Consider the following 27966-nt stretch of genomic DNA (forward strand, 5'->3'; position numbering starts at 1 on the left):
AGCCCCGCCCGGCCTGTGCGATTGGGGCGGGCGAGCGCTGCGAGCTCCGGGCCCCGGAGGGCGCCCCGCCCGCCTTCCCGCCGCCGCGAGGCTCGGGTCTCGGCGCTGCCGCTGCGCGGGGCGGGCCGGCGGGTCACGTGGCCGGCCGGCCGGGTCACGTGGCGGGTCAGGCGCGCGCCCCGCTTCCTGCTCGCGCGTCCGGCCGCGCGGACCTGTGCGCACGTGGCGTCCCCGCTGCCGTCCCCGCCGCCGCGGCCATGGCGCCCGGCCAGCTCGGTGAGCCCCCCGCGCGCCCTCGGGAGCCCCGCGCCGCCCGCGCCCGGGGGGGGGGGGGGGGGGAGCCGGGGCGGGGACCCCGGGCCTGGCCTGGGAGTGCGGGCCCAGTCCCTCCCCCCGCCCAAGGCCTTCGAGAACCCAGTGCGGTGCACCGCCAGTGATGACGGAGGATGTCTTCTGTTTCAGCCTTATTTAGTGTCTCCGACAAAACTGGCGTTGTGGAATTTGCCAGAAGCCTCGCTTCTCTGGGTTTGAATCTGATCGCTTCTGGAGGCACTGCAAAAGCTCTCAGGGATGCTGGTCTGGCCGTCAGGTAAGGCGCCTCAGAGTTAATTTTAAGTCCCATCAGAACGTAGTGTGCTCACGGTAACCAGAAAGGAGTGTTTTCCAGGCACTGGGAGTAAAATGCTTTGTGCACTCTTCCCAACAGTACTGTGAGGTTGGGACACTGCTTACCCACTTCATAGAAGAGGGAAGTGAGGCTCAGAGAGGTCTAAGAGCTTCTGCTCAAGTTTACAGAGTTAAGTAAGGGGGCGAGCCATGGTTTGGAACCCCGCTTCTCAGCCACTTCCTATAACGATTAATTTAGGCGGGCTATTTATTATGCAAGAAAAACTCAAATTGTGATTCGCTTGATTCACGTGATCTGTTTTGACTGGCCCTTTAGTAAACTATTGACATTAAGATTCAAGTCTGCCTCTCTTCCCTTAGCAGCTGACGTAACCATATGAAGGCACAAATCTGTCATTCATTCCCTCTTCTGTAAGGTATTCCTTACGTGGCTAAACGATTGGAAGAAGGAATGTGCTGCCAGTGCTGACCTCAAGAAAATGAAACAGGCCGGAGGACAGGTGTAACACGCTGCAGTGAGGGTTGAGAGGAAGGGCATACCCACCCCTGAAATATTTTTAGAAAAAGGGGTGAAAGATCTGTCTGCTGTTGTTGCCACAGGGAAAATTTTGCTGCTTGCCCTCTAGATCCATGTAGATTTGGATTATTACCTTTTTCCCCTTGTAATCCTCCCCTAGGTGGGCAGTACACAGCTTCCCTAAATTTGACAAGTTCAGGTGGCAGGAATGACTTAACTTTATTAAATAAATGCTTTATATTTTCCAAAGTCTTTTTGCATCTTCTCCCTGATGGGGTTCTCAAAGGAACCTTGTAAGAATCATGGAAGGCGAGGGCGGCCCTTTCTGAACAACGGCGGGGTGAGAATCCAAAGTCTAGACAGTGTTCTTTCCATGGAACAATGTTGGGTCCTCGTGTAGTTGGACCCTGCAAATTAAGCAAGGTACTCTTCTGTAACCTCTCTTTTCCCCACCAACTTTGTATTATGGAAACATTTCAGACGTAATCAAAAGTAGAGAGAAAAGTATAATGAACCTCCATGTTGTATATCCATCACCCAGTTTAAATACATATCAACTCCTGAGTTGTGTTTGATCTATACCCCTACTCACTCCTCACTCACCCCCATTATGTGTTTCTCTCCTATTAAAGTGAGACTGTTTACACTCTCATATATATATTCACTCATGTAATCCTTACGATAACACTTTGGTGTAGATAGTATTATCCCTATTTAATAAATAAGGAAATAGAGGCACAAAGAAGTTATGTAACTTGCCCAAGATTACACAGTTTTATCCCAGAAAGTTAACCTTGATGTGTGAGGTAAACTGATCAGATTTTAATTAGTGAGTATACAGCAGTGAGCATACTGAGAATTATTCCCAAGATGGCAGCCGTTCTGCACAAATTCTTAAATGTAAAGGAGTGGCGACCTTTTTAATTACCTCAAATGGTGGTTAATTCTAAGAATGGATCTACCTTTGTTTTATCGTTTATCCTCAGTTGGAGAAACTGGATTTTATTTCCTGAATTCTAGGAAAGGTAATTTTGTTTTGGAAACCATAATGCCACCAGTTTGTCGTTTTACGTTGGAACTGTGTATGTCCTTGGTCAAACACCACTCATTTGCAAATGGCCTTCCTTAATAGGAGAATCTACCCAGGACTGCTGTATCCTATTGGCAGAATTTGCTGCTTTAAAATGTTTATTGTTTTTTACTATAAAGGCAATATATGTTGATTGTAGAAAATTTGAAAAATGTGGAAAACTATAAAGAAAGTAGTAAAAATGGCTTATAGTTCTGTTTAACATGTTGACGTGTTTCCTTCCAGTGTTTTTATAAGCGTGTACTTTATTTCATAGCTCCTACAGAAGATAATTTGCTTCTTGCCTTTTTTCACTTAAAATGTGGGGGGCTTTTTTCCACTCTATTAAAATTTGCTTGTAAATTCTGTCAGAGAGAGAAGGTTCATGTCAGTTTGGTGATATGGATCGATATTTAATTATTGTCTCTTATTTGACCCTTTGTCATATTTTGCGATTATTTTTCCCAGCTTACTTTTTTTTCCTTGTAGAAGTTTTTAATATTTACACAGTCAGATAGTCTTTTGATTAACACTTGGAAAGCATTCCTCACATATTTAATTCTGGTAGTTAAACTTTTGATTCATTGCAAATTTATTTTTATGTGGGATTAACCAGTTATTCCAGTATCAACACCACTTTACTAGATGATCTTTCGTTTCCCCACTCATTGGATTTGCCATCTTGAGGCTTGTTTAATCATAAGACTAAATTCTTGTTTTTACTCTAGTCTGTTTCTGAGATGAGGGTATTTCTAATGCTCTTTGTTATATATTGCCAAATTACTTCTCAGTGGAATTTGTTTCTTAATATTTCATTAGTATGGCTTATGATTGAGTTTCTGAATTCTGAAAATTCAGGCTCTGAAAAATCTCTTGAAATGAGAATGATAGATTTAATGTTGAAAGATGCTTTGGAATAGCGTAAAATGTAAAATGATGGTTCAGCAGAGACAGGAGTAACATTCTGTGTATCCATTTTCAGAGATGTCTCTGAGTTGACAGGATTTCCTGAAATGTTAGGGGGGCGTGTGAAAACCTTGCATCCTGCGGTCCATGCTGGTAAGTGGTTGGTACCTTCTGTGGGTTTCAGGAATATTTTAGTTGATTACTTTGTAGAATAAGTGAGGAAAAAGGTAGGTCATGAGCTCAAAAAAAAATTATCTGTGCGGTTATATTGGTTTTGCCACGTTCGCTGCCAAAGTTCGTAGTACGTTAGAACCTGTTTAAAATCTCCTTGGCTTTATTACGCGATGGATTCAGGTTGTTTTCCTCTGCTTGCTTTAGTCCTGACCTGGTAACTAATTTAGAGTGATATTTCCTGCTGGAGTTAATGAAAGTATTTAGAATTTATGTGTGTAAAGACTTTTGTCATGATTCAGACAGAATAAAGCATCACAATGTAACTGACTTTCAAAAGAATTCTTTTTTGAAGTGCTCTACTTTTGTTCATTTCTGAGACACAGACGAGCATGTCAATCAAAAATGGTGAGAACCAGGAATATTGCTAACTTATCAGTTACAGTAAAATTCAGCAGAATAAAAGGCTGTAAGGCCGAGAATCCTCAGATAAGCCATTTACTTATGGAACATATAGAGTAACAGAATTGACAACAGTTACGTGAAAATTCCTTTTACATCTTGTGGCTCAAGAAAAGGGGAATCAGGAACTGACACAAGATTTTTAAATATACCCGCTAATCTTAATTTTTAACCATGTGTTTGGTATTCTTAATTAGGCAGTATTAGAAGCTTTAACTTGATGATGGGACTGTTTTGGAAAGAAGTACCTTATTCTGACTTGTTTTTTGAACCTAATACTTTTAACTTTGTGAAATTAGGAATCTTGGCTCGTAATATCCCAGAAGATAATGCTGACATGGCCAGACTTGATTTCAGTCTCATAAGGTAAAAATTTGAAGTTGAATTTTTAATACATTAAGAATCAAAGATAAAGAGTATGCCAAAGCTAGTGTCCCTTTTTTGAGTTCAAGATTAGCATTAGGTTTAGTTTCCTGACCACTCACTACAGTCATGCACCGCATAACAACGTTTCAGTCAGTGATGGACCACATATACAGCAGTGGTCCCATGAGATTAGTACCATACAGCCTAGGAGTGTAGTAGGCTATAGCATCTAGGTTTGTGTAAATACACTCTGGTGTCCGCACAACAGCATCTCCTAACGACTCATTTCTCAGATCTTATCCCCGTTGTTAAGCGATGCATGACTGTATAAACATTTATTGAGTACCTTCTGTGTGACATTGTACATGTTTAAGCATTTTGGTTTTGCCTAATTTATATTACCAAAATTCATACTTCAACTAAAAACAACCTTTGCTTTTTTAGGAAGTTATCTAAATTTTAGTACATACAAGCAACTTAGGTATTTGCATAAAGATAGTCACTGTTTCTTTTAAATATGTATAATGGCTTTATTCAGATATAATTCCCATACCATACAATTCCCCAATTTAAAATATTTAATTCAGTGGTTTTTAGTATATTCAGAGTTGTGCAGCCATTACCACAGTTAATATTAGAATATATTCATCACCCCCCTCAAAAAAAAAAAACTCATGGGGCTGGCCTGGTGGCATAGTGATTAAGTTCCCACACTCTGCTTTGGCAGCCCAGGGTTCGCAGGTTTGAATCCTGGGCGCAGACCTACACAGTATCATCAAGCCATGTGTGGCAGGCGTCCCACATGCAAAATAGAGGAAGATGGGCATGGATGTTAGCTCAGAGCCAGTCTTTCTCACCAAAAAAAAAGCAAGACAACCTCATGCCCATTAGCGTTCATTCTTTATTTCCCCCAACACCCTCTACCCCCAGGCAACCACCAGTCTATTTTCTGTCTCTATGGATTTATCTACTATACTGAGCATTTCATATCAGTAGAATCCTACAATACGTGGTCCTTTGTGACTTGCTTCTTAGCATGTCTTCAAGTTCATCCATGTTATAGCATATCAGTGCTTCATTTTTTTGTTGTTGCTGAAAAATAATGCATTGCATGGATATACCCCATTTTATTTATAAGTTCATCAGTTGATGAGCATCTGGATTGTTTCCACTTTTTAGATGTTAGGAATAATGCAACTATGAACATTCATGTTCAAATTTATGTGTGGACATATATTTTAATTTCTCTTGGGTGCATACCTAGGAGTAGAATTCCTTGGTCATATGGTAACTCTGTTATCCTTTTGAGGAACTGCCATGCTGTTTTCCAAAGTGCTGTATCATTTTACATTCTCTGCAGCAGTGTAGGTGGGTCCTAATTTCTCCACATCCTCACCAACATTTGTTATGTATTTTTTTGATTCTAGCTGTTCTAGCGGGTGTGATGTGGTATCTCATTGTGATTATGATTCTCATTTCCTAATGATGTTGAACATCTGTGTTTCTTGGCCATTTGTATACCTTTGGAGAAATGTATGTTCAGATCCTTTGTCCAGTTTTTAATTGAGTTGTTTATTATTGAGTTGAAAGAAATCATTTTATCCCATTCTGTGGGTTGTTTTCACTTTCTTCATAGTATCCTTTGACCATATAAAAGTTTTAAATTTTGATGCTGTTTAGTTTATCTATTTTTTCTTTTGTTGCTTATGCTTTTAGTGTTATATCTAAGAAGCCCTTTGATCATCCAAGTAATGTAGATTTATGCCTATGCTTTCCTTTTTTTTGCTTTTGCTGAAGAAGCTTTGGCCCAAGCTAACGTCTGTTGCCAATCTTCCTCTTTTTTTTTTTTTCATGTGAGCTGCTGCCGCAGCATGACCACTCACAGATGAGCGGTGTGGTTCCGTGCCCAGGTACTGAACCTGGGCCGCCAAAGGGGAGTGTGCCGAAGTGTAACCACTAGGCCATCAGGGCCAGCCCTATGTTTTCTTTTAAGAGGTTTTTAGTTTTAGCTATTACGCTTACATCTTTGGTTCCTTTTAAGCAACATTTTATATATGGGTGTGAGGTAAGGGTCCAACTTTATTCTTTTGTGTGTGGCTATCTAGTTGTCGCAGCATCATTTGTTGAAAAGACTGTTCTTTCCCCATTGACCGGTCTGGGCACACTTGATCTATATCTCTGTTGTTATGCTACCACTGTACCTTTGTGGTAAATTTTGAAATTGAGAAGTATGAGTCCTCCAACTGTGTTCTTCTTTTTCAAGATTGCTTTGGGTATTCAAGATGCCTTGCATTCCCATGTGAATTTTAGGGTCAGCTTGCTCATTTCTGCAAGAAAGGGAGTTGGACTCTCATAGGGATTGTGTTGAATCTGTAGGTCAATTTGGGAATATTGGCATCTTAACAATATTAAGTTTTCCAGTCCGTAAACATGGGATGTCTTTCCATTTATTTAGATTTTGTTTTATTTCTTTCAACAATGCTTTGTACTTCTTCATATACAACTGTTGTACTTCTGTTAAATTTATTTTTAAATGTTTTTTTGTTTTTGATGCTGTTGTGAGTAGAATTGTTTTTTAATTTCACTTTCAGATTGTTTATGACTAGTGTGTATAAGTTCAATTGATGATATGTCCTGCAACCTTGCTGAGGGCATTTATTAGTGCTAATAGTTTTTTTGTGGATTCCTTAGGATTTCCTATATACAAGATCATGGCACTTGCTAATAGAGATAGCTTCACCTCTTCCTTTCCAATCTGGATGCCTTTCATCTCCTTCTCTTTGCTAGTTGACCTGGCTAGGACCTCCAGTACAGTGTTGAATAGAAGGGGAAGAGTGGACACCCTGATCTTAGGGGAAAGCTTTCAGTCTTCACCTTCAAGTATGATGTTAGCTGTGGCTGCTGTTAAATACCCTTTATCATGTTGAGCAAGTTCTCTTCTATTCTTAACTTGTTGAGTGTTTTTATCATGAGTGGGTGTTCAGTTTTGTCAGATGCTGTTTGTGCATCTGTGTCAATGATCAGGTGGTTTTTATCCTCTGTTTTATTAAGTGGTCTATTACATTAACTGATTTTTAGATGTTAGACCAACCTTGCATTCCTGGGATAAACCATACTTGGCTGTGGTGTGTGCCTCCTTTTATATTTTGGGGGATTCTGCTAGTCTTTTGTTGAGGATTTTTGTGTCAGTATTTGTAAGAGATACTGGTCTGTGTTTTTCCTGTGACATTTTGTCTGGCTTTGATGTCAGGGTAATAGACATCAGGAAGTGTTCCCCTCCTCTTCTCTTTTTCTTGTGTTATTAGTTTTTACCAGTTGTGTGTATTTCACTGTCCGCAGACCTCCTCACATTGAGGTCCTAAGAGTGGAACTCAATTTCACTGGTGGTTAATTTTAGATTAGTTCCATATTTTAAATTATTCTTTTGGCTTTCTTGTTACCATTGTTATCTATGATCTCTCTGAAGACAAAACATACAAATAAGTATTTCACCCTTAGAATGGTCCATTGTTTTTCATCATTGTACACAATCCACTGGAAATAGAATCTAAAATCAAATGTCCTAAATAATCATGATGTCATTGCAAAATGAGTATCTTATCTGTAGCGTAATAGAAATTTTACATTTCTATTAAAATTTTTAAAAAGTTTTTGATGGCTTGATGCTATCAAGCCATCTTGCAGCACCACTGCAGTAGGACTGAGAGGTAATAACGTCCGTGGAGTGCACCTGCTGACTGCAGCCACTTCTGGTGCCCTGTGCTCTGCGACAGTGGAGGTCCTGACTTTCCAACATCACTTTCTAGAATTCTGAAATGTCAGGCTCACAGTCGACATGTTAGGTCTTCAGGAGTTTTGATCATGCTTTTCTTATATAGCCGTAAACCACGAACGTTGAGTTTTTAATGACAGCTGAATTCCTCTTTTAGAGTTGTCGTTTGTAATCTGTATCCCTTTGTGAAGACAGTGGCTTCTCCAGATGTAACTGTCGAAGATGCTGTGGAGCAAATTGATATTGGTAAGGTGGAAAAACTGTTTTTGAAGACTGACAGAGGGGAAGATTATGTAGATTTTAAATGAGATTTCATTTTGAAATTCACTGTTGAGGCAATAAAAAATAGTTACTGCTGCCAGATTGTGTTCTGGGATGACTGTTATTCATCTGTATTTGCTAAGCTATTTCTTTGTGCAGAGATTCATCTGCGTTACTTTTTCCCTTATTTTTTAAGTCAGGAATTAAAGTAGAAGTATGTGTGCAATGACTGTATTTGAGAAACTGATGTGAAAATACAGATCGTCTTTTGTTCCTCAAAGGTGGAGTCACCCTCCTGAGAGCAGCGGCCAAGAACCATGCCCGAGTGACAGTCGTCTGTGAGCCAGAGGACTACGCAGCCGTGTTCACAGAGATGCAGAGCACCAACGGTCAAGACACCTCCTTGGAGACAAGGCGCCAGTTAGCCTTGAAGGTGGGGGCCTGTTTTTATCTGGTGCAGCGTTTGCCAAACCACACGGTATTCACTTCTCACTAGACTCATGGTGACAAGAGAATTGGAAAGAGACTCATTCATTGTGCTGTTTAGTGTTATTTGGTGTCTTTCCTGCACAGGTGTGTGTGCAGGGGGAGGGGGTGTAGTCGGCTATGTGCTACCTAGAACCATCTTCTCCCACTTTGGGAAATGCTGCTGTTGTTTCACAAAACTGACTCTTTTTGTAGGCTTTCACTCATACGGCACAATATGATGAAGCAATTTCTGATTACTTCCGGAAGCAGTATGGTAAAGGAATATCTCAGTTGCCTTTGAGGTATGGAATGAACCCTCATCAAACTCCTGCCCAGTTGTACACCCTGAAGCCCAAGCTTCCCATCACAGGTAAAGGCTGAGTGTTGTGTGGCACGGTTTGCGGTGTCTGGGTGTGTGTGTCTTCCTTACATCATATCTGATGAGGTTTACGTTTAGAAGATAAAGTGAATTATATAATAACTCTTACAGCCGCTTGAAGTTTGAGATGCCGGTTGGACTTGTGAGTAAAAAATATTGAGACAGTGTGGGGTTCTGGGGAGAGGGGAAGTTGGAGATACAGATTGGAATGTCTTTGTCGTGTAGATGATTTTGAAGATATAGGACGGTGTGGGATGGCCTGGATTTCATAGAAGAGGGTCAAGACCATGCCTTGGGGTAGCAGTGGGTGAACCAGCAGAGGAAAACCAGGTTGGAACACTTGAGTTTCAACCGATTCAAATGCTGCTGAGAACAGAAAAGTGACTGTATGATCTGGGAATGTTAGAAGAAACCAATTTTCTTGGAATGATGGATCCGGAAGCCCAGTTGAAATGGGCCGAAACAGGAATATGAGGTTAGGAAATAACAATGATAAAGAGAGTTCCTTGAACAGAGAAATTAGTCAGGACCTCCATGGGTTTGTAGAGTTGCGAGAGGGTTTTCCGGTTTTTTGTTCTGTTTTGTTCCTAAGGTGGGCTGGTCGAGCCTGTGCTGCTCCTCACTCTTGGGGGCAGGGGGCAGAGGGGAGAGAGTTGTGGGTGGGAAGGGCGTGAGGCCTGGAGGCCCGAGCATTGGAAGGAGGTTCTGAAGCAGGGACTGCATATGCTCAGTCGGCACGCACAGGGGCCACAGGATGGTGCACTGATGGTGAGAAGACGCAGGCGTTCCTGTCTGCTCTTTTCTCCCATCACCAGCAGAGGGAGAGGAGGAGCCGGGAGCAGTGTGGGAGCTTAGAGGAGAGTTTGGAATATTCTCTTTACCCTTCATTCAGTGATCAACAGGTTCTGTTCCTGCTCTACCTCAAATATTTATTTATTTTTTTGCCCCACAGCCCCAGTAGATAGTTGTATGTCATAGTTGCACATCCTTCTAGTTGCTGCATGTGGGACGCGGCCTCAGCATGGCCGGAGAAGCAGTGTGTAGGTGCGCGCCTGGGATCCGAACCCAGGCCGCCTGTAGCGGAGCGCGCGCACTTAACCACTAAGCCACGGGGCCAGCCCTTTTAAATTTTTTTTTCTTTATTTATTTTACTCTACCTCAAATATACTTTGAATCTTTTCTAACACTACCCCAGCCCCACAGTCTCCCCGGAAGTCTCTCAGCCTGCGATAATCTGAGTGATCTCTCTGCTTTCTCTTTGTTCTTTCTGTTCTTCACAGCAGAGTCGTCTTTTAAATACGGAAATCAGATGATGTTACACCCTACTTAAAACCATTGGCTTTCCTTCCTGCTTAAACACCTTGCCCTGCTCTACAGACCTTGGTATCTGACTCGGGTCTGCTTCCTGGACAACCTCCCCTTGCCCTCTACTCCCAGCACCTTCTTCCTGTTCATTCAGCAGGCCAAGCTTCTTCTCTCTAGGACCTTTGCAAAGGAAAGGTTGTTCCTTTCACCCAAAATCTTCCCTCTGGTTTCTTGTCATTCAGATCTCACCTTAAATGTCACCTCCTCAGAGAAGCCTTCCCAGACGACCCAGGCCAAAGTAGCTGCCATCACACTTTTATCGCATCACCCTATTTCCCTGCGTACATTTGCGTTTTATTGGCCTTCTCCCCTGAGGATGTCAGCTCCCGAGAGCAGAAACCCTGTCTGTCTTTGTTCCTTGCTGTGTCCCCAGTGCTTAGAATATCACTTGGCATGTTCCCTAAATATTTATTGAATGAATAGTTAGAAACTTGACATGTTACACAAATTTTTACCTCTAGAATTTCTTAAAACAGATTTATCTACTGTTTTATCTCAGATATTTCCTCCTTATAATGTTCCCCATTTAGATTCTGATTCAAACACTACTTCTGTGTACTTTCAGAGCCCATTCTTTTAATTTCCAAAAGCTTTTTCATTCGTCTTTGGTCAAGGGAATTATTTTTTCTAAGTACTTTTTTTACTGGACTTTATCCTTTAGAGCAATTGTAGATTTACAGAAAAATTTCTCAGTACAGAGAGTTCCCAGACATTCCTAAACATTCCCTCCCCTGCCCCGTTTCCCCTCTCACCACCTTGCATTAGTTTGGTACGTTTATTACAATTGATAAACCAATATTGATTCATTATTATTAACTAAGGTCCAGAGTTTACATATTAGGGCTCACTCTTTGTGTTACATATTCTGCAGGTTTTTGACAAACGCATAATGTCATGCATCCACCTTCACAGTATCAAGCAGAATAGTTTCATTACCTGAAAATTCCCGCCATTCCACCCCCCTAGCCCCTGCAACCACTGCTCTTTTTACTGGCTCCATAGTTTTGCTGTTTCCAGAATGTCATAACATTGGAATCGTACAGTATGTAGCCTTTTCTCACTGGCTTCTTTCACCTAGCAGTATGCATTTAAGGTTCTTCCATGTCTTGGCTTGAGAGCTCATTTATTCTTATTGCTGAATAATGTCCCATTGGACATGGATGTCCCATAGCTGGTTTCTCCATTCACCTATTGAGGGACATCAAACATGGAAGGACAATTTTTGGCCGTTAGAGTAAAGCTGCTAAAAACATTCAAGTACAAGTTTTTGTGTGGACGTGTTATCAACTCATGTGTGTAAATACCTAATATTTTCTCTTGTTTACTATTTACTGCCTATTTTGTTTCTTCTCTGCCTCTCGCATAAGCTCTGTGAGGCCAGTGATGTTTTGGGGGTGGGTGAGAGGGACTGTTCCTTCCCTGGTAGAACAGTGCCTAACATTGGAGCTTGGGCACTCAGTAGATACTTGGCAGTTTTTCTTAAAAGTAGCCACTATGCAAGAGAATAGAAAGGAAATGCAATTATAAATTTGTTTTTAATTAGTGGCCCACTATTTTTTTGTATGTGCTAAACTTCTTATAAGTATTTATTCACGAGAGATATTAACTCCTAAAAAATCCTTTCATTGATAAGAAAATAGGCAATGGAAAACTCTGAAGTTGTGGTCTTTTTAACTGCATTTCAACTTCAGGCAGAGCCTACTGAGTCCGCTATAAAAGAAGAAAAAGCCTACGCATTTTTTTCCCTCTTTCCTCCCACTCACAGCTCTTGCTTTAGTTTGTAGTAATATTTCTTAAAATGACAAGATTTATAACTTAAATTTTATACTGTCTCTGTAATTGCCATAATTCTTTAATCTTAATTCTGTATTGAAACGGGTCCCTGATGATCACTAGTGTTATCTTTCTCGCACTCCTGAATTCTCTATTGGTTTATTTCTAGATTGGCTGGATTTGGTCCTCCAGTAGTGTGTGTGTGTGTGTGTGTGTAGGCGTGTGTTCGTATTCTTTTTTTTTTAAGATAAGCTCTAGTGCCTCTGTTCACTTTTCTCATCAAGTTCTTATATATTTGTGTGTATCTGTTTGCCTCTTAATTATGCTTCACTTAAAAAATATTTGTGCAGTCTTGATACATGTTTTTATTTTTTCAGAAATGTACATGCATCTGACCTTACTGACCCTGCTTGGTAATGTGTGTTTTTATATGTAGTTCTCAATGGAGCCCCTGGATTTATAAACTTGTGTGATGCTTTGAATGCCTGGCAGCTGGTGAAGGAGCTCAAAGAAGCTTTAGGCATTCCAGCCGCTGCCTCTTTCAAACACGTCAGCCCAGCAGGTAAAACATTGTGCTCTGGAATGCTCTGGAACTGTTTCGAAATGCACTTCTTTTTAATTTTAAAAAGAATTGACATGTTCTAATGTGAATACAGACATTCTATGAATATTTCTGAAACCACTTCTGTCAAATCTGAACAGTATCAATATAGTAACATGATAAAATCTGATAATAAAATAACACATTATTTGCATATGTATAATTGTGTAACATTATTGTGAGATAGGAAGATCAGGAAATAGTTTTTTTTTGTAGTGGAAAGGTAGAAAATAAAAAAGTGAAATAGCTTAATGCACTATGACTAAATGTTTTTCCACATGGTTGAAAATGGAAAACTGAGAATAAATAAAGTTGTTCTTATGACACATTATCTGTAACTTTTTGTAGCGATCGTGTATGAGATAACCTTTTTGCTTCTGTGTTTAAGCTGACTCCACAGCTTAGTTATTTATATCACCAGATCTGCTCACAGTCCAGCACATCGTTAATTCTCTGTTTATTCGATATTAAAGGGATGTGAGCAGGTAAGAAATAAATGGTGTGTGGTATCAAACAGGATGGAGAGAGAGTCAGTAGTGAAGTACACCAGCCTCATGCACGCTCCTGCTGCTGGCAGACTCAGGCCGGAGAGAAGAGCCTCCCCCTCCTCATCCTCCCCCGCAACTATATTTTTGGTGTTTAATTATCTGGCTAAACAGATTTCTATTTAATGTGGCACCGGCGCTAGAAATTATTGCTGCATAGACTAGTTATTAAGAAAAATGTTGTCTTGATTCAGGAGTTGAGAAGTAGTAACCTGAGAGTTTTGGTTTATTCTGTGGTTTTCCTGTGCCAGGTGCTGCTGTTGGAGTTCCACTTAGTGAAGATGAGGCCAAAGTCTGCATGGTCTACGATCTGTATCAGACCCTCACACCCACATCAACCGCGTATGCCCGAGCAAGAGGTCAGAAGAGAAACAGCGTTTTTTGAGGAAAAAAGCAATATTATATCCTAAATAGAATAAAATAGTAATATCCTTTGTTTTATTATAAGATTTCAAATTATCTTTAATTTGTTTTTTATTAATATTTTAGAATGACTATGCCTTGGGATGCATTTGTTTACAGAAGTGTATGTCAGTATTTTAATGTAATAACTGGAACCACAGTTGGAATTTGGTGCATGTAATTTTAGATTAGGCTATTGAATGCATTTGTATTGCTTAAGATATGGCTAAAATTGTATGGTTATTTTAACTACACTGAATTTGGTTATAGTTATATTTGATATATCTCAGAAATGTCTAATTTATGAATTTTATAACCTGTCAATATTAGTGTAACATTTATGGAAGATTCCTGAGAACCTTGATATAGTTTACCTTCTGCAACAGGGATTAGCAGACTGTGGCTCACGGACTGTATCCAGCCTGCCACCTGTTTTTGTAAATGCAGTTTGGTTGGAACAGGGCCCTGGCCCTTCCTTGTGTTGTCAATGGCTAATTTTGAACCACAACCACAGAGTTGAGTAGTTGCAGCAGAGACCATGTGGCCACAAAGCTTAAAAAATATTTGCTATCAGGCCCTTCACAGAAAGTTTGCCAAGTGCTGCTCTTGAAGATAAAATTAAAGAATACTTTCTCACAGTTATTTCAGTTAAATGGCGTATTAATCTACTGTGTAAATCTCATGTAAACAGTAGAGTTAGATTTAGAGAAAGGGATTTTATACGATCACATTGGGGTTTTTTAAACGTTGTCTTTTTCTGTGCTAGGATAATTTGTGATGGATACCTCGCTTTAATTTTATTTACAGGGGCCGATAGGATGTCGTCATTTGGTGACTTTGTGGCGTTATCTGATGTTTGTGATGTCCCTACCGCCAAAATTATCTCCAGAGAGGTTAGTGGGCATTCGTGTATCCTGATCCATGCGTGACTGAGTAGGCTTTATTTGTTCAGAGTGTTCATTGAAAACAGAACCTGTAATGTTTATATTTATGCCATCTGTAAATTAGTTAAGTTTGTCATTTAGAACGTTCATATTTTATGTAGAACATGAATCCGTAACTGAATTGTAATTTTGAAATTTAGTGAATTACTATTTCAAATGGATGTTTGACTATTATGGAAAAGTTTTAATTTATACATTTAGTCTTTTAACTTCTCTAGTATAGTCGTTATCTTAATGCCAAAGTTACTGTTTCTCAAGAGCGGAGGGTGGCATCTTGGTTGATGTAATAATGAACTTTCCTGTAAACTTTCATAGGTCTGTAATGGAAGAGACTGTAGACGGGAGAAATTATTAACTACTCTGAAAAACTAACCCCCATGAGTTGAATGCCAAACCAGCATTCCAGAAAGGTGTGAGTGGCTTTAGGGGTGGGGAGACAGACAGAAAGGGAAGAAAAGGTGGTAGCTCAGATTGCTTGGAGGGAAAACAGGTAGAAATGAAGGCTAAAGGCCTGACAGTATTTAGTTGCTGTAGCCGTTCTCCCTGTGACCGCTGTTGTCCCCGACTGCAGTGGAGTTGACATGTGGCCTTGTCGGTTACAGCACAGGCTTTGGAGTGAGAGCTGTGGCTTTTGTATCTTTAGTTATAAGACGTTAGATCTCTGATTCAGTCTGACCCCTGTCTTGCTGTGGAGGCACTTGCCTTGCCTAAGGTCACTGAGCCAGGTCCAGGCAGAGCTGGGACTAGAACATGCTCTTTCTAGTGCAAAACACCACCCGTGAACAGAACAGTAAGAAATCGTTTTTCTTTCTAAGGTTACGTGTATTAGAGTGAATCATTCATATCATCTTAGTTAAAACTGAAACAAACAACCAAAAACTTTGAAAGGACAGCAAATGAGATATGGTCGGCTGTAGAAAGCTGTGTTCTAACACAGGCTTATTTTTTCCAGGTATAGTATTAGCATTATCTGTTGGACATAGACACCAGAAAAGGCTACTGCATTATTTAAAGACAGATAATAGTCTCTAGATTAAGAGGTGTTCTCTAATTTTTTTAAAAGAGAAATTAATACTTAGTATATTTACAGGTATCTGATGGTATTGTTGCCCCGGGATATGAAGACGAAGCTTTGAAAATACTTTCTAAAAAGAAAAATGGGAACTACTGTGTTCTTCAGGTTAGCACAATTCATGTTTGAAGCAGTTATTTGCTCTTTTATTTCGTGTCTCTTTTTCTGCATATTTAGTCTTTCGTTTATGCTGACAGCTTTCTAATTTATCCTTCTTTACTGTGGTTTCTTTATCCTTAATCTTGCAAATTTTTTTCTTACTATTAATTTTTGGGTTTAATATGAGGATAGCTTCCTTACCCTTAATTTTAACTTTTTATTTATTTATTTTTTTTTTTTTTAATTTTTTTTTTTTTTTTTTTCTGTGTGAGGAAGATCAGCCCTGAGCTTACATCCATGCCAGTCCTCCTCTTTTTGCTGAGGAAGAGCGGCCCTGAGCTAACATCTGTTGCCAATCCTCCTCCTTTTTCTCCCCAAAGCCCCAGTAGACAGTTGTATGTCATAGTTGCACATCCTGGTAGTTGCTGTATGTGGGATGCAGCCTCAGCATGGCCAGACAAGCGGTGCGTTGGTGCGTGCCCGGGATCCAAACCTGGGCCGCCAGTAGCAGAGCTGGCGCACTTCACTGCTAAGCCATGGGGCCGGCCCCTAATTTTAACTTTTTAAATTTTTTTAAGTAGTATATTTACCTACTTTCCTATTCAAAGGGTATATTAAATGTTATTTGATGAAAAGTCTCCCCATCCCTCCCTTCTGCCACTGTTACTGTTTTTAAAAGTAACTACCATTTTAAATTTCTTGCTTATCTTTCCTGAAAGAGTCTGTACATATTTAGCAAATATTGGCATTTGCATTTCTTTTTCGTTTTTTCCCCTCACCAACAGAAATACACCCTACTTCACCATCTTGGAAGTTTGTCCCATGTCTGTGTGTCTTACCTAGTTAGTCACCAGTCTTTAGCTAATAGCCACAACTGTGATGAGTAACCCAGGAAGAAGTCCCAGGAGGGAAATTAGGCCTGGGTCGCAGCCTGTGTGTATTGGTCATTTTGGTGGTGACTGCTCCTCTTAGAGGTTGTGCAACATACTCTGTGTCTTAATGGGAATGTGTAAGGGAGCCTGTTTGCTAACACCTTTGCCAGCGTTGTGTTCTTACACTTTTTTGTCTTAGTAATAAGATAGATGAAAATGACATCTCATTGTGGTTTTAATTTTTCCTTGTGTGGGGTGAACATCTTTTCATATTTAAGGGTATTTCTTTTTATGAACTGTCTGCCCAGATTCTTTGCCTGTTTTTCCAATTGATTGTTGAGATTTTTCCTTACTGATTTTTACAAGCTTTACGTGTTAGGGAAACTAGCCTGTAATCTAAAGTTGTACATGCGTAAGGCAAAGAGTTATTTGAATTAAAAGTAAAAATTCATGGGGCCGGCCCGGTGGCGCAAGCGGTTAAGTGCGCGCGCTCCGCTGCGGCGGCCCGGGGTTCGCTGGTTCGGATCCCGGGCGCGCACCGACGCACTGCTTGGTAAGCCATGCTGTGGCGGCGTCCCATATAAAGTGGAGAAAGATAGGCACCGACGTTAGCCCAGGGCCGTCTTCCTCAGCGAAAAAAAAAAGAGGAGGATTGGCGGATGTTAGCTCAGGGCTGATCTCCTCACAAAAAAAAAAAAAAAAAAAGTAAAAATTCATAATGTCATTTTTCAGAAGGTGTTGATATCAAAAAACCTGTAGAATCCCAACTCTATATAATGAAAGTTACTAAGTATATTAAGTATATGTTCTTCTTTGTAAGATACGAGTAATTGTATGGTCGATCATTGATTCCATGTCAGCTTTTCAAGGAAACAAGAAGAAATACCAGATTACATGCTTTTTTTTTGAAGGCACTTGATAGGAAGTTCAACCATTCAGGTAGCTGACAGTATATTCTACAGTTTTTTAATCAAGTATTCTTTTGTTGTTGTTAAGAGTATTAAGTGGGGCCGGCCCCATGGCGTGGTAGTTAAGTGCGTGCGCTCCGCTGCTGGTGGCCCGGATTCGGATCCCGGGCGCGCACCGACGCACCGCTTGTCAAGCCATGCTGTGGCGGCGTCCCATATAAAGTGGAGGAAGGTGGGCACAGATGTTAGCCCAGGGCCAGTCTTCCTCAGCAAAAAGAGGAAGATTGGCATGGATGTTAGCGCAGGGCTGATCTTCCTCACCAAAAAAAAAGAGTATTAAGTACTTATGGCTATTAGCAGTTACATGTAGCATCATGGAGGATGCTTTCCAAACCCTGAGTTCATCATCATGACCTCTTGAGCACCTGACAGTATCATATTTGAAAGTGTCAAAAGAATATAGGGTTTCCTCAATATTTTATTTGAGAGTTTGGCTAAGTTTGTACATGGACACATAATTACAACCATGAAACAACTTATTCCTCTACCTGGCTAAGGAGAAGTTTCTTTTGTCTTTTTTTTTTTTATATAATTTTATTTATTTATTTATTTTTCCCCCCAAAGCCCCAGTAGATAGTTGTATGTCATAGCTGTACATCCTTCTAGTTGCTGTATGTGGCACGCAGCCTCAGCATGGCTGGAGAAGTGGTGCGTCGGTGCGCGCCCAGGATCCAAACCCGGGCCGCCAGCAGCGAAGCGCGCGCACTTAACCGCTAAGCCACGGGGCCGGCCCAGGAGAAGTTTCTTTTGACAGCAGTTAATAGGAGGGCATATTCCAGTTTTAGAAATTTTATAATGGAAAGGAAGAAGGAGCATTTTAGAATTCAAGAAAACACAAGTTAAGCAGAATTAATATGAGGGCTTGCTTGTAAGTTATAGATATCAGTGCTTTCTAAGTCCAAGATCATCCAAAGGGTAAATGAAGAAATACTGTCAAGTTTAGAAAAATATCTAGGGAGAGAGTGATCTTAGGCAGATTATTCCCATACCTTAATATCTTTTCAGGAGAGGCAGGTAGCAATAAATGACATATATTCCTTTTCAAATAACAATGACACAGGCTACAAATGCTTCCCCCCCCCTTTAACTTTTTAATTCAATTGTTAGCTTGGTATTTGTAGTAGATTTTTAGGAGGAAAGGAAAATTTGAATTTAATTTTTGTGCCACTGTCTGTTTTTTCAGCATATCTGTTTTATCTGCTGATCTTTCAGAACTGCTGAGTAGATAGTGCTTTCAGTTAATGTAAGCAAAAATGCTCTCACTGGAATCTTTGGTTTTAATATGTTTGGTATAAATTGTAAAACCCTACAGGGTTATAAAACCTATAAAATCTTTTGGAGCAAAACATTGGTCCCTGGCCCTTCTCTTATGCCCATACTGAAATGATCTTACGTGTGCTGGAATTAGAAAAAAATGCATATAAACGTCTTAAAATAAAATCTTTTGTACATAAATTAAGTGAAAAATTTTGAGGGATGTAGATGTATTACTTTTAACTCTTTAAATTTGTGTTTTAGATGGACCAGTCTTACAATCCAGATGAAAATGAAGTTCGAACTCTCTTTGGTCTTCGTTTAAGCCAGAAGAGAAATAATGGTGTCATCGACAGGTCGTTATTTAGCAATGTTGTTACCAAGAATAAAGATGTAAGTTTGAAAATATCTGAACTGAATGCTAGTAATTCAGTAGGTGTGTTTTTAATATTTATAAGCTTATGTGTTTATTAAGGCCTGTGTTTAAAACTGGTTGATGTGCAGATGGCTAGCTCTTCTTTGAGTCATCAAGTAAGTATGAGGGCTTAAAAAAATGAGTAAAAGACCATATTATAAGCTTCTATGCATATGTACATAATAGAGATATTTATCTTTAGTTATACATAGATGAGATCATATCTTTTATAATTCTGTAACTTGCCTTTTTTCCATGCACTAGACTACAAATTTTTTTCTGTATCAATGAATATAGATCCACATCTTCATCTGAAAGTCACCGTGGCAATCCGTGTATAGGTGTACTATGATGGATATTTAGATTGTTTCCATTTTCAGTGCTGTGATCAATGTTTTTCTGTAGTCAAGTGTATGCTCTTGGGCTGTTTGTCATCTTTTAGGACGGACATATTCCTAGGATAATAACAGTGATTTTTTGTGTGTGTGTGTGTTTACATGTATTATGTCATTTAATATGCACAGGACTCTGTGTGGGGGGAAGGGGGTGACTGCTATCATCTCTATTGTAAAGATCACAAAATTGTGACATAGGGGACAGTAAAGAAATTTGCCCAAGGTTACACAATAAGGAAATGGATGAACTGGTATATGTCTTCTGAAATTCTTAATTGGACCCTCAGTTTCGAAGGATATTTTTGCTGGCTCTCATGTTGGCTGAACTTTTTTTCACTACTTCTGATGCGTAACTCCATTCTTTTCTGGTCTTGTCTGCTGGTGTGCCTGGTCTTTTTGATTGTATGCTGGGGATTGGATATGAAACTCTTTAGAGTTGTGTGAGGGTCTGGATGATGTGTTTTCCCTCCAGAGAGAGCTGACTCGCACTTCTGGCAGATGGATCAGGTGGAGGCAGGTCGTCTCCATCCTGGCAGGAACTGAGCTGAGTTGAGTTGGGGCTTCAGTCTTTGTGAGGACGGGTCTGGTTATGGTTCACCCCTATTCTGCTGAGAGCACCACGTGTCCCCTAGTATCACTCATCCTTGTTGTACCCCGAGCTCCGTTTCTGCCCCTTAGTCCTGTGTTCAGCTCCTTTACCTCTTAGTTGATTGCCTTGCAACTTGGAAAATGCGTTGAGGGGCAAAGCACAGATAGTCACACTCATTTCTTCCTGTTCCCTTTATCTCTGGGATCGTTGCCTCTCAGTATTGCTATTTTATTAGCTCTGTGTTCAGCTTTTCTATTTGTTCCAAGAAACGGATCAGTCCCGTAACAAGTCATTCATTGTAACAAGTGAAAGTGAGCTGCAGCTGTTCCCAGGTCTGACGCCTGAGGCCTTGAGTAGAATTGCTGAAAATAAGCTCTAAAATCTTGATCAGGATAGTTTCGTTAATAAGCATATGGAGATTAAGACATGATCTTTGTTGATTTAATGGATATTTTTCCATTTTTATCTTTGAAAATTAATGGTGCCCTGAAGTAAAGGAACATGTAGGCATTATATGTACAATATCTTTCCATTCTTTGAAATCCACTCCTTTGGTCAAGGCCATGAGGTACAGGGAAACTGTTCACAGCAGTGTTACTTTAAGCCCACAGTAAAATGAGGCTCATTTTTTACTTTATTAACCTGACTGCTTAATGTATTTTTAAAAACATTGAAAGGGTATTGACCTAGATTCCGCGGTACCCACGTTGGCAGCTGTGCCGAACTACTGAGATTCTTACCTGTGTGAGTTTTCCTTATAGGTTTATAGGTATTGGACTGATTCATAACTGAGCAGTATTTGGTAGGTTTGTGCCTCTGGCTGTGCTAGCTTGGATGTTTTTTGCAAGGATTGAGGATATGATTTTAATTAATCTTTTATCTAAAGTGTTCTCTACTTGTTTCATATGTATTTTTAATAGAAATTTGGAAACTTAAGGATGGTTTTATCCTCTGCTATATTCCCCTCCCTTCTTTTAAATTTTTTTTTTTCCCCCAAAGCCCCAGTAGATAGTTGTACATCATAGTTGCACATCCTTCTAGTTGCTGGATGTGGGATGCGGCCTCAGCATGGCCGGAGAAGCGGTGTGTCAGTGTGCGCCTAGGATCCAAACCCGGGCTGCCAGTAGCGGAGTGCGCACACTTAACCTCTAAGCCACGGGGCCGGCCCACCCTCCCTCTTTTTTTTTTTTTTTTTTTTTTTACATTTTTATTGATATTTTAATGGTTTCTAACATTGTGAGATTTTGGGTTGTACATTTTTGTTTGTCCTTCACCCCATATATGACTCCCTTCACCCCTTGTGCCCATCCCCCACCCCCCACCCCCACTTCCCGGGTAACCACAGTCCAGTTTTCTCTGTCCATGTGTTTGTTTATATTCCACATATGAGTGAGATCATACAGTGTTTGTCTTTCTCTTTCTGGCTTATTTCACTTAACATAATACGCTCCAGGCCCATCCATGTTGTTGCAAATGGGACGATTTTGTCTTTTTTTATGGCTGAGTAGTATTCCATTGTATATATATACCACATTTTCTTAATCCAATCGTCAGTCGAGGGACACTTAGGTTGCTTCCACTTCTTGGCTATGGTGAATAATGCTGCAATGAACATAGGGGTGCATAAGCCTCTTTGGATTGTTGATTTCAGGTGCGTTGGATAGATTCCCAGTAGTGGGATGGCTGGATCATAGGGCATCTCTATTTTTAATTCTTTGAGGAATCTCCATACCGTTTTCCATAGAGGCTGCACCAATTTGCATTCCCACCAGCTGTGTATGAAGGTTCCTGTTTCTCCACATCCTCTCCAACATTTGTTGTTTTTTGTCTTGGTGATTATAGCCATTCTAACGGGCGTGAGGTGGTATCTTAGTGTTGTTTTGATTTGCATTTCCCTGATGATTAGTGATGTTGAGCATCTTTTCATGTGCCTATTGGCCATCTGTATATCTTCCTTGGAGAAGTGTCTGTTCATTTCCTCTGCCCATTTTTTGATCGGGTTGTTTGTTTTTTTGTTGTTCAATTGTGTGAGTTCTTTATATATTATGGAGATCAACCCCTTGTCAGATGTATGTTTTGCAAATACACCCTCCCTCTTTTAAAACAGATTTTTGTTAACATTCCAGCCTCGTAATCATCAGATTGTGCTCTCAGGTCTAGAACGGTTTTGGCCCTGAGAAAGCAGAAGTGTAAGGAATGTGAATTAAGCATTACTAAACATGTTTGAATTCTTTCCTCGTCTCCCTTTTTTTTTGAATAATGCTTTAATTTGTTTTAACTCTTTGTGCCATGTTTATAAGACTGGAGTCCCTCACTCCCACGCCCACCCCACTCCCCTTGATGTGTCTCGTATTCCTTGATCCTGACACAGAATACCAGGGTTATATTTGAAGGTCGACATCTAAGAAGGCTGGCTTTTGTTATTAATCGTTCTTAGAACCAAAGGAATAAAATGAATAGTTGGTGACTCAAACAGCAGATATAGACAGGAAAGGATATATTACACTAATAGCACCTTAGAATAATAAATTCTTACGAGATTCTAACAGTACTTTTTAATTAAGCTTTTAATTTTGAGATAAAAACATAAAAACTGTAGATTCACATACAGTGTTCAGAGTTCCCATGTATCCTTTACCCATTTCCTCTAATGGTAATGTCTTAAAAAAATATAGTACAATGTCACAACTGTGACATTGACATTGGTACAGTCAAGACATAACATTTCTGTCACCAAGGATCCCTCATGTTGCCCGTTTACAATCACACTCACTTCCCTCCTGCTCCCACCCCCTCCTTAACCTCTGGCAACCACTAATCTGTTCCCTTTCTATAATTTGCATTCATGGTACATTTGTGAACAGTTTTGTGTGAACATAAGTTTTCATTTCTCTGCTATAGATCCCCAGGATTGTCATTACTGAGTGCTAAGTGGTATCATAGCTGCATATTTAGTTTTTTAAGAAAGTGCCAACTGTTTTCCCCAAAAAGGCTGTGCCATTTTTCTTTTTACACCAGCGCTGCATGAGTAGGCCAGCTTCTCTCTATCCCTACGAGCTTTCAGTGTTGTCGCTTTTTTTTTTCAAAGGTAGGTGTGTAGCAATATTTCCTGATTTTAATTTGCATTTCGTAATGGCTAATGATGGACAGTTTTCATGTGCTTTTTCCCTCTATACATACTTTTTGGTGAAATGTCTCTTCATGTCTTTTGCCCATTTTCTAATTAGATGTTTTTGTTATTACTGAGTTTTAAGATGTCTTTATATATTTTAAATACTAGTTTTTTCTTGGATATGTGGTTTGCAAATATTTTCTCCCAGTCTATAGTTTGTCTTTTTATCCTCTTAATACAGGGGTTTTTGTAGAGCAGAATTTTGTAATTTTGATGAAGTCTGATTTATCAGTTTTCCAGTTAGCTAATTTACCAGTTAGCTGCCACTTAATATCCTTTGTCCATTTAGCATACCAACATAGATCATCATCCTTTTTGATTTACATTTCCTCTTTACATTAAAGATAGTGATATTTTGGGCTATAATATTTGTTGTTTTATTCTATTTGGACTGGTAGTTCACAATGCATTTTTTAGTAGTTTCTGCTTAGAATGTTCTAGACAATGCAGAAAATGATCCTAATTTGATTTTCCCCGAACAGCCTTGGCTGTGTGTGGGCATCACAGTTGTTTGTAATGTCTGTGAAAATTATCCTCAGTGTTTTTTCTGAACATAAATGCCGTCACGTCTCCAGGTGTTGGTGCTGTGGTGGAGTAAGTATGTGTCAGTTTTGGAGCAGATTTGGTGTTTCCTGTCTTGTGTGATTTGTAAACAGGTGTAAGCCAGTGTTGCTGCAGAATGGCATCAATTTGAGTCTGTGACACATGAGGCGTTATGCTGAGTTTCCTGACAAGTATGTTAAATATCGATCTTTTCAGTAAGACATAGTCGTCCTTAGTGTAAACGGTGAATTTGTTTCAGGCTGTTACAGTGAGTTCCATGTCAGATGCTTAAAGTTAAACGAAGTTTAAAAAGCCTGATGGGATCTGCCATCCTGTGTGTTTTCAGCTGCCAGAATCCGCGCTCAGAGACCTCATCGTGGCCACCGTTGCCGTCAAGTATACTCAGTCTAACTCCGTGTGCTACGCCAAGAACGGCCAGGTAACCGAGCGGCCAGCCTCACCTGAGGGGCAGTTGTTTTACCAAATGATATTCTGAAATCCATCTGCCTCACGTCCTACGCCACTTGAAAAGGAAGTTTTGCCAAATTTTTCTCCCCTGGGTTTGTCAGTATTTCCTCAGGAACTTGGTGAACTGTTAAAGCTCGTGATGGTTATGAAGTATCTTTGGAACAAATTAAAATTAGTCATTGCTTCTTGCCTAGAATGAGCTGGCATACTTTGGATTGGAGAGAATCTAATAGCTGCTACAAAACGGGTTTATTCCCCCTCCACACACGCTTTTGGTAGTATTTCCAGTGAAGAGGAAGTAGAGAATGGTAATGGCACCATCCAGCCCATTATCTTTGCAGATCATAGGACATTTTCACGTCTGTTTCTCAGGTTATTTTACCAAGAATCCATAGACTAGGGTTTAACGTGATCTTTTAAAATCAGGTTTACTGAGACATAGTTTATATACAGTAAATTCACCCTTTTTAAGCGTAGAGTTTGACCAGTTTTCACGAATTGTATAGTTATGTGAGCACTTCTGCAATCAAGGTCCTGAACATTTCTTAGCCTCTGATGTTAAGCAGGATATTCAGCTGCTTCCTGGTGTACCGAGCCATGGAATGCAGGACCGGTTGAGTTCCTCACTCGGGCTCCTCACGCTGGATGAGCCTGGTATTGTCGTAGCTTCAAGCAGCACCGGGAGCCCTTTCTTCTCACGTTGTCTTAAGCTCTTCTCGCAGCATTTGTTAAGATATTTGGCCCAAAAGTGGAAGTGGGGTAGGTGGATGTTAATTAGCATGTGACCTGGAAGACCCTTTCAGATTCAGAATTCTTGGGATTGCCAACTGTTAAAAGATTGGTAGTCTCTAATAACAGAAACCTGGGAGATTGTGGCTACTGGGCTCCTTGTGCTCAGGTTCTAGTAAGTTCCAGTAAGACCATGCTTCACTACTGATGTCCAGGAGTTCTAGAAACTTCCTGAATATCAATAGTCATACTTCACATGTCACTGAAGAGGTAAAATGTATAAATGGCAGTCATAAACCTCCTACCTTCACCTTTTAATGACTTAAGAATTATTCACATTCTTTTATTTTGGCCGATATTTTCTTCCACAAAATTAATAGGTAGGTTTTGGGGAAAATACACAAAAGATCCTTTGAGGAAAATGTGTTGTTGGAAGAGGGATTCATTTTAATGTCCATTTTCTTCAGGTCATCGGCATTGGAGCAGGACAGCAGTCTCGGATACACTGCACACGCCTTGCAGGGGACAAGGCAAACTCGTGGTGGCTCAGACATCATCCACGGGTGCTTTCAATGAAGTTCAAAACTGGGGTGAAGAGAGCGGAAATCTCCAATGCCATTGATCAGTATGTTACTGGAACCATCGGCGAGGTAAAGGCTTGTCTTTGGGTGGTGGATGGAGTGTATTAAATATGTTCATCATTTTCTGTGTAACACACTTCACCATCATCACTAGAGAGAAAAAGATATTTTTCTTGAAATTCTATATTGTGTAAAATTGTTAGTCTAAACTTCTTAGCAATTCCCCATTGTCTTCTGTCTCATTTAACTTCCGTCATTGTCCTTCATCCCTTTCCGTCTCCACAAACCTTCTCTGTCTTTTTAAATTATAACCACTGATTTCATTTTATATATTTGCACTTCCCCTGTTGATGATAAGCTTTTGATGGCAGGGACTTTTTCAGTCACCTCGCGGTGTCTGTCATGGAGCCAAGCCATGTGCTTGCTACGTGAGGGGTATATTCAGCATTAAATACAAATTACCTGATTGCAGGTAACCAGTGTCTTCCTTCTCCCTCCACGTTTTCTGCAAGCTCCATTAACAACTCAATATATTTTTGTTACATTTCACATTCTTTGATGTCTTCTGTTTTGAAGAACTTATATGGAAGTATTAAAACTGCACATATCAGGTAGACTGCCAAAGAAATAGAATTTAGCGCAGTTTCTGGACATAGCAAGCGCTTAACAAATACTGGAGGGAAACAAGAGAAAGGTCCAGTAATCCGAATCTCAGGGGTTTTTGAAGGGGCGAGTCCATTACGCTGAGTCGTCCGTTCAGGGGCAGGAGTCTGTGACTTGCTAAGTGTCACTGAAAGGTGAGGCTGCAGAGTGTGCCTTGTGACTGAAGTCCTCGAAACAGCCTTTCATTTTTACTTTATTCTTGTGTTTTTCTGTTTGATATAACCCAGCAAAACCATGCTAAGTGTCCTAGAAGTCTTCATACGTGAACAAGAATAAAAGGATGTTCTTTAAGCCAAAACATCACCCAAAATGGAAGCACCTTCTTAAAATATGATTATGAATCATATTTTGATTTATCTGTGAGATTTACTGTACTTGAGGCTAATAGTATAAATGTAGTTCTAGAATGTCCGTCACCATCTGTTTCCTTACTTGCTTTGATACAGGGACATGCAGTAGTAGATTTAACCTAAGCAGAGATTAAAGAATAAAATATATTTGCAATAAGCGGATTTAGAAAGCAAATGATACAGTCTTTACTTGGTACAGTTAGAATCTTTTTTTTTCCTTAATGAAATGCTGAAAGCATCCAAAAAAAAGAGATTCTAGAAGTATGAGCTTGAATGTAAATAAAGGTCATTATTTATAATTAAGAAGTCCTAGGAAAAATGCCCAGTGCTTTCCATTATTCTGATTTGCATCAGGTAAGATGGTGTCAGAAACCTTCCTCTGCCCTTTCCCCCACCTCATAGGATGAAGATTTGGTAAAGTGGAAGGCACTCTTTGAGGAAGTCCCTGAATTATTAACCGAGGCAGAGAAGAAGGAATGGGTTGACAAGCTGAGTGAAGTTTCTATCAGCTCTGATGCCTTCTTTCCTTTCCGGGATAATGTAGACAGAGCTAAAAGGGTAAGTATGGAATTGATTTGTATTTGCATAGAATTGATCATTATGCAGAAACTATTTCAGAAATCCTGCTTCTGATTTTTAAGTTCCGTGAGTTATATATCCAAGCTTTGGCAATGTGATATATCAGTAACATTTAGAGAATTACTTTGACTTCTCCGTTTGATGTATAGATGACCCAAATCCTCTTATTTTGTCTTGACTGAGGGAGTCAGTGTGCAGTGTGAATCGTTAGTATATGCTTTTTAGAGGGGGATTTTGAATTTTGTGTGTTTTCACATAAAACTGTGTTGTGAAAGTCGATGTCTGTTTTCCCTCAGAGTGGTGTGGCGTATATCGCTGCTCCTTCCGGTTCTGCAGCTGACAAAGTTGTGATTGAGGCGTGCGACGACCTGGGAATAATCCTGGCTCATACGAATCTCCGGCTCTTTCATCACTGATTCCGTCACGTGATATCTTATGGCTTGCTCGTGTGTCGGGGGAAAATCATGTGTGACATTGTGAAAAAACCTTTAAAAACAATAAAACATTAAATCTTAATCCCGGATCCAGAGAGTTTGGTAGTTCATTTAATTTGTCTTAAAGGTATGGGCTCTTTAGAGTGACAGGCATT

At 40.1% G+C, this 27966-nt stretch overlaps 1 protein-coding gene across 1 annotated transcript; it reads left to right on the forward strand.

Moving 5' to 3' along the window:
- The first annotated feature begins 181 nt into the window (after positions 1-181).
- Positions 182-27900, forward strand: ATIC (5-aminoimidazole-4-carboxamide ribonucleotide formyltransferase/IMP cyclohydrolase). Its single transcript, XM_058532951.1, has 16 exons — positions 182-276; positions 463-589; positions 3196-3272; positions 4052-4118; positions 8048-8136; positions 8433-8584; positions 8833-8989; positions 12573-12698; positions 13534-13641; positions 14492-14577; positions 15719-15808; positions 19158-19286; positions 24354-24446; positions 25672-25854; positions 27201-27356; positions 27674-27900. Exons 1-16 carry the CDS (start codon positions 258-260, stop codon positions 27791-27793), a joined length of 1779 nt encoding a protein of 592 aa, XP_058388934.1. The 5' UTR covers positions 182-257; the 3' UTR covers positions 27794-27900.
- The last annotated feature ends 66 nt before the right edge of the window (positions 27901-27966 follow it).

The sequence above is a fragment of the Diceros bicornis genome, chromosome 37, assembly GCF_020826845.1.
Source record: "Diceros bicornis minor isolate mBicDic1 chromosome 37, mDicBic1.mat.cur, whole genome shotgun sequence".
Classification (NCBI taxonomy): domain Eukaryota; kingdom Metazoa; phylum Chordata; class Mammalia; order Perissodactyla; family Rhinocerotidae; genus Diceros; species Diceros bicornis.

What these genes read in the sequence shown, in the direction of transcription:
- ATIC (XM_058532951.1), top strand. An exon ending in TTGTTACCAAGAATAAAGAT is followed by an intron (nt 19,287 to 24,353) that starts GTAAGTTTGAAA and finishes GTGTGTTTTCAG; the next exon opens with CTGCCAGAATCCGCGCTCAG. An exon ending in ATGTAGACAGAGCTAAAAGG is followed by an intron (nt 27,357 to 27,673) that starts GTAAGTATGGAA and finishes GTTTTCCCTCAG; the next exon opens with AGTGGTGTGGCGTATATCGC.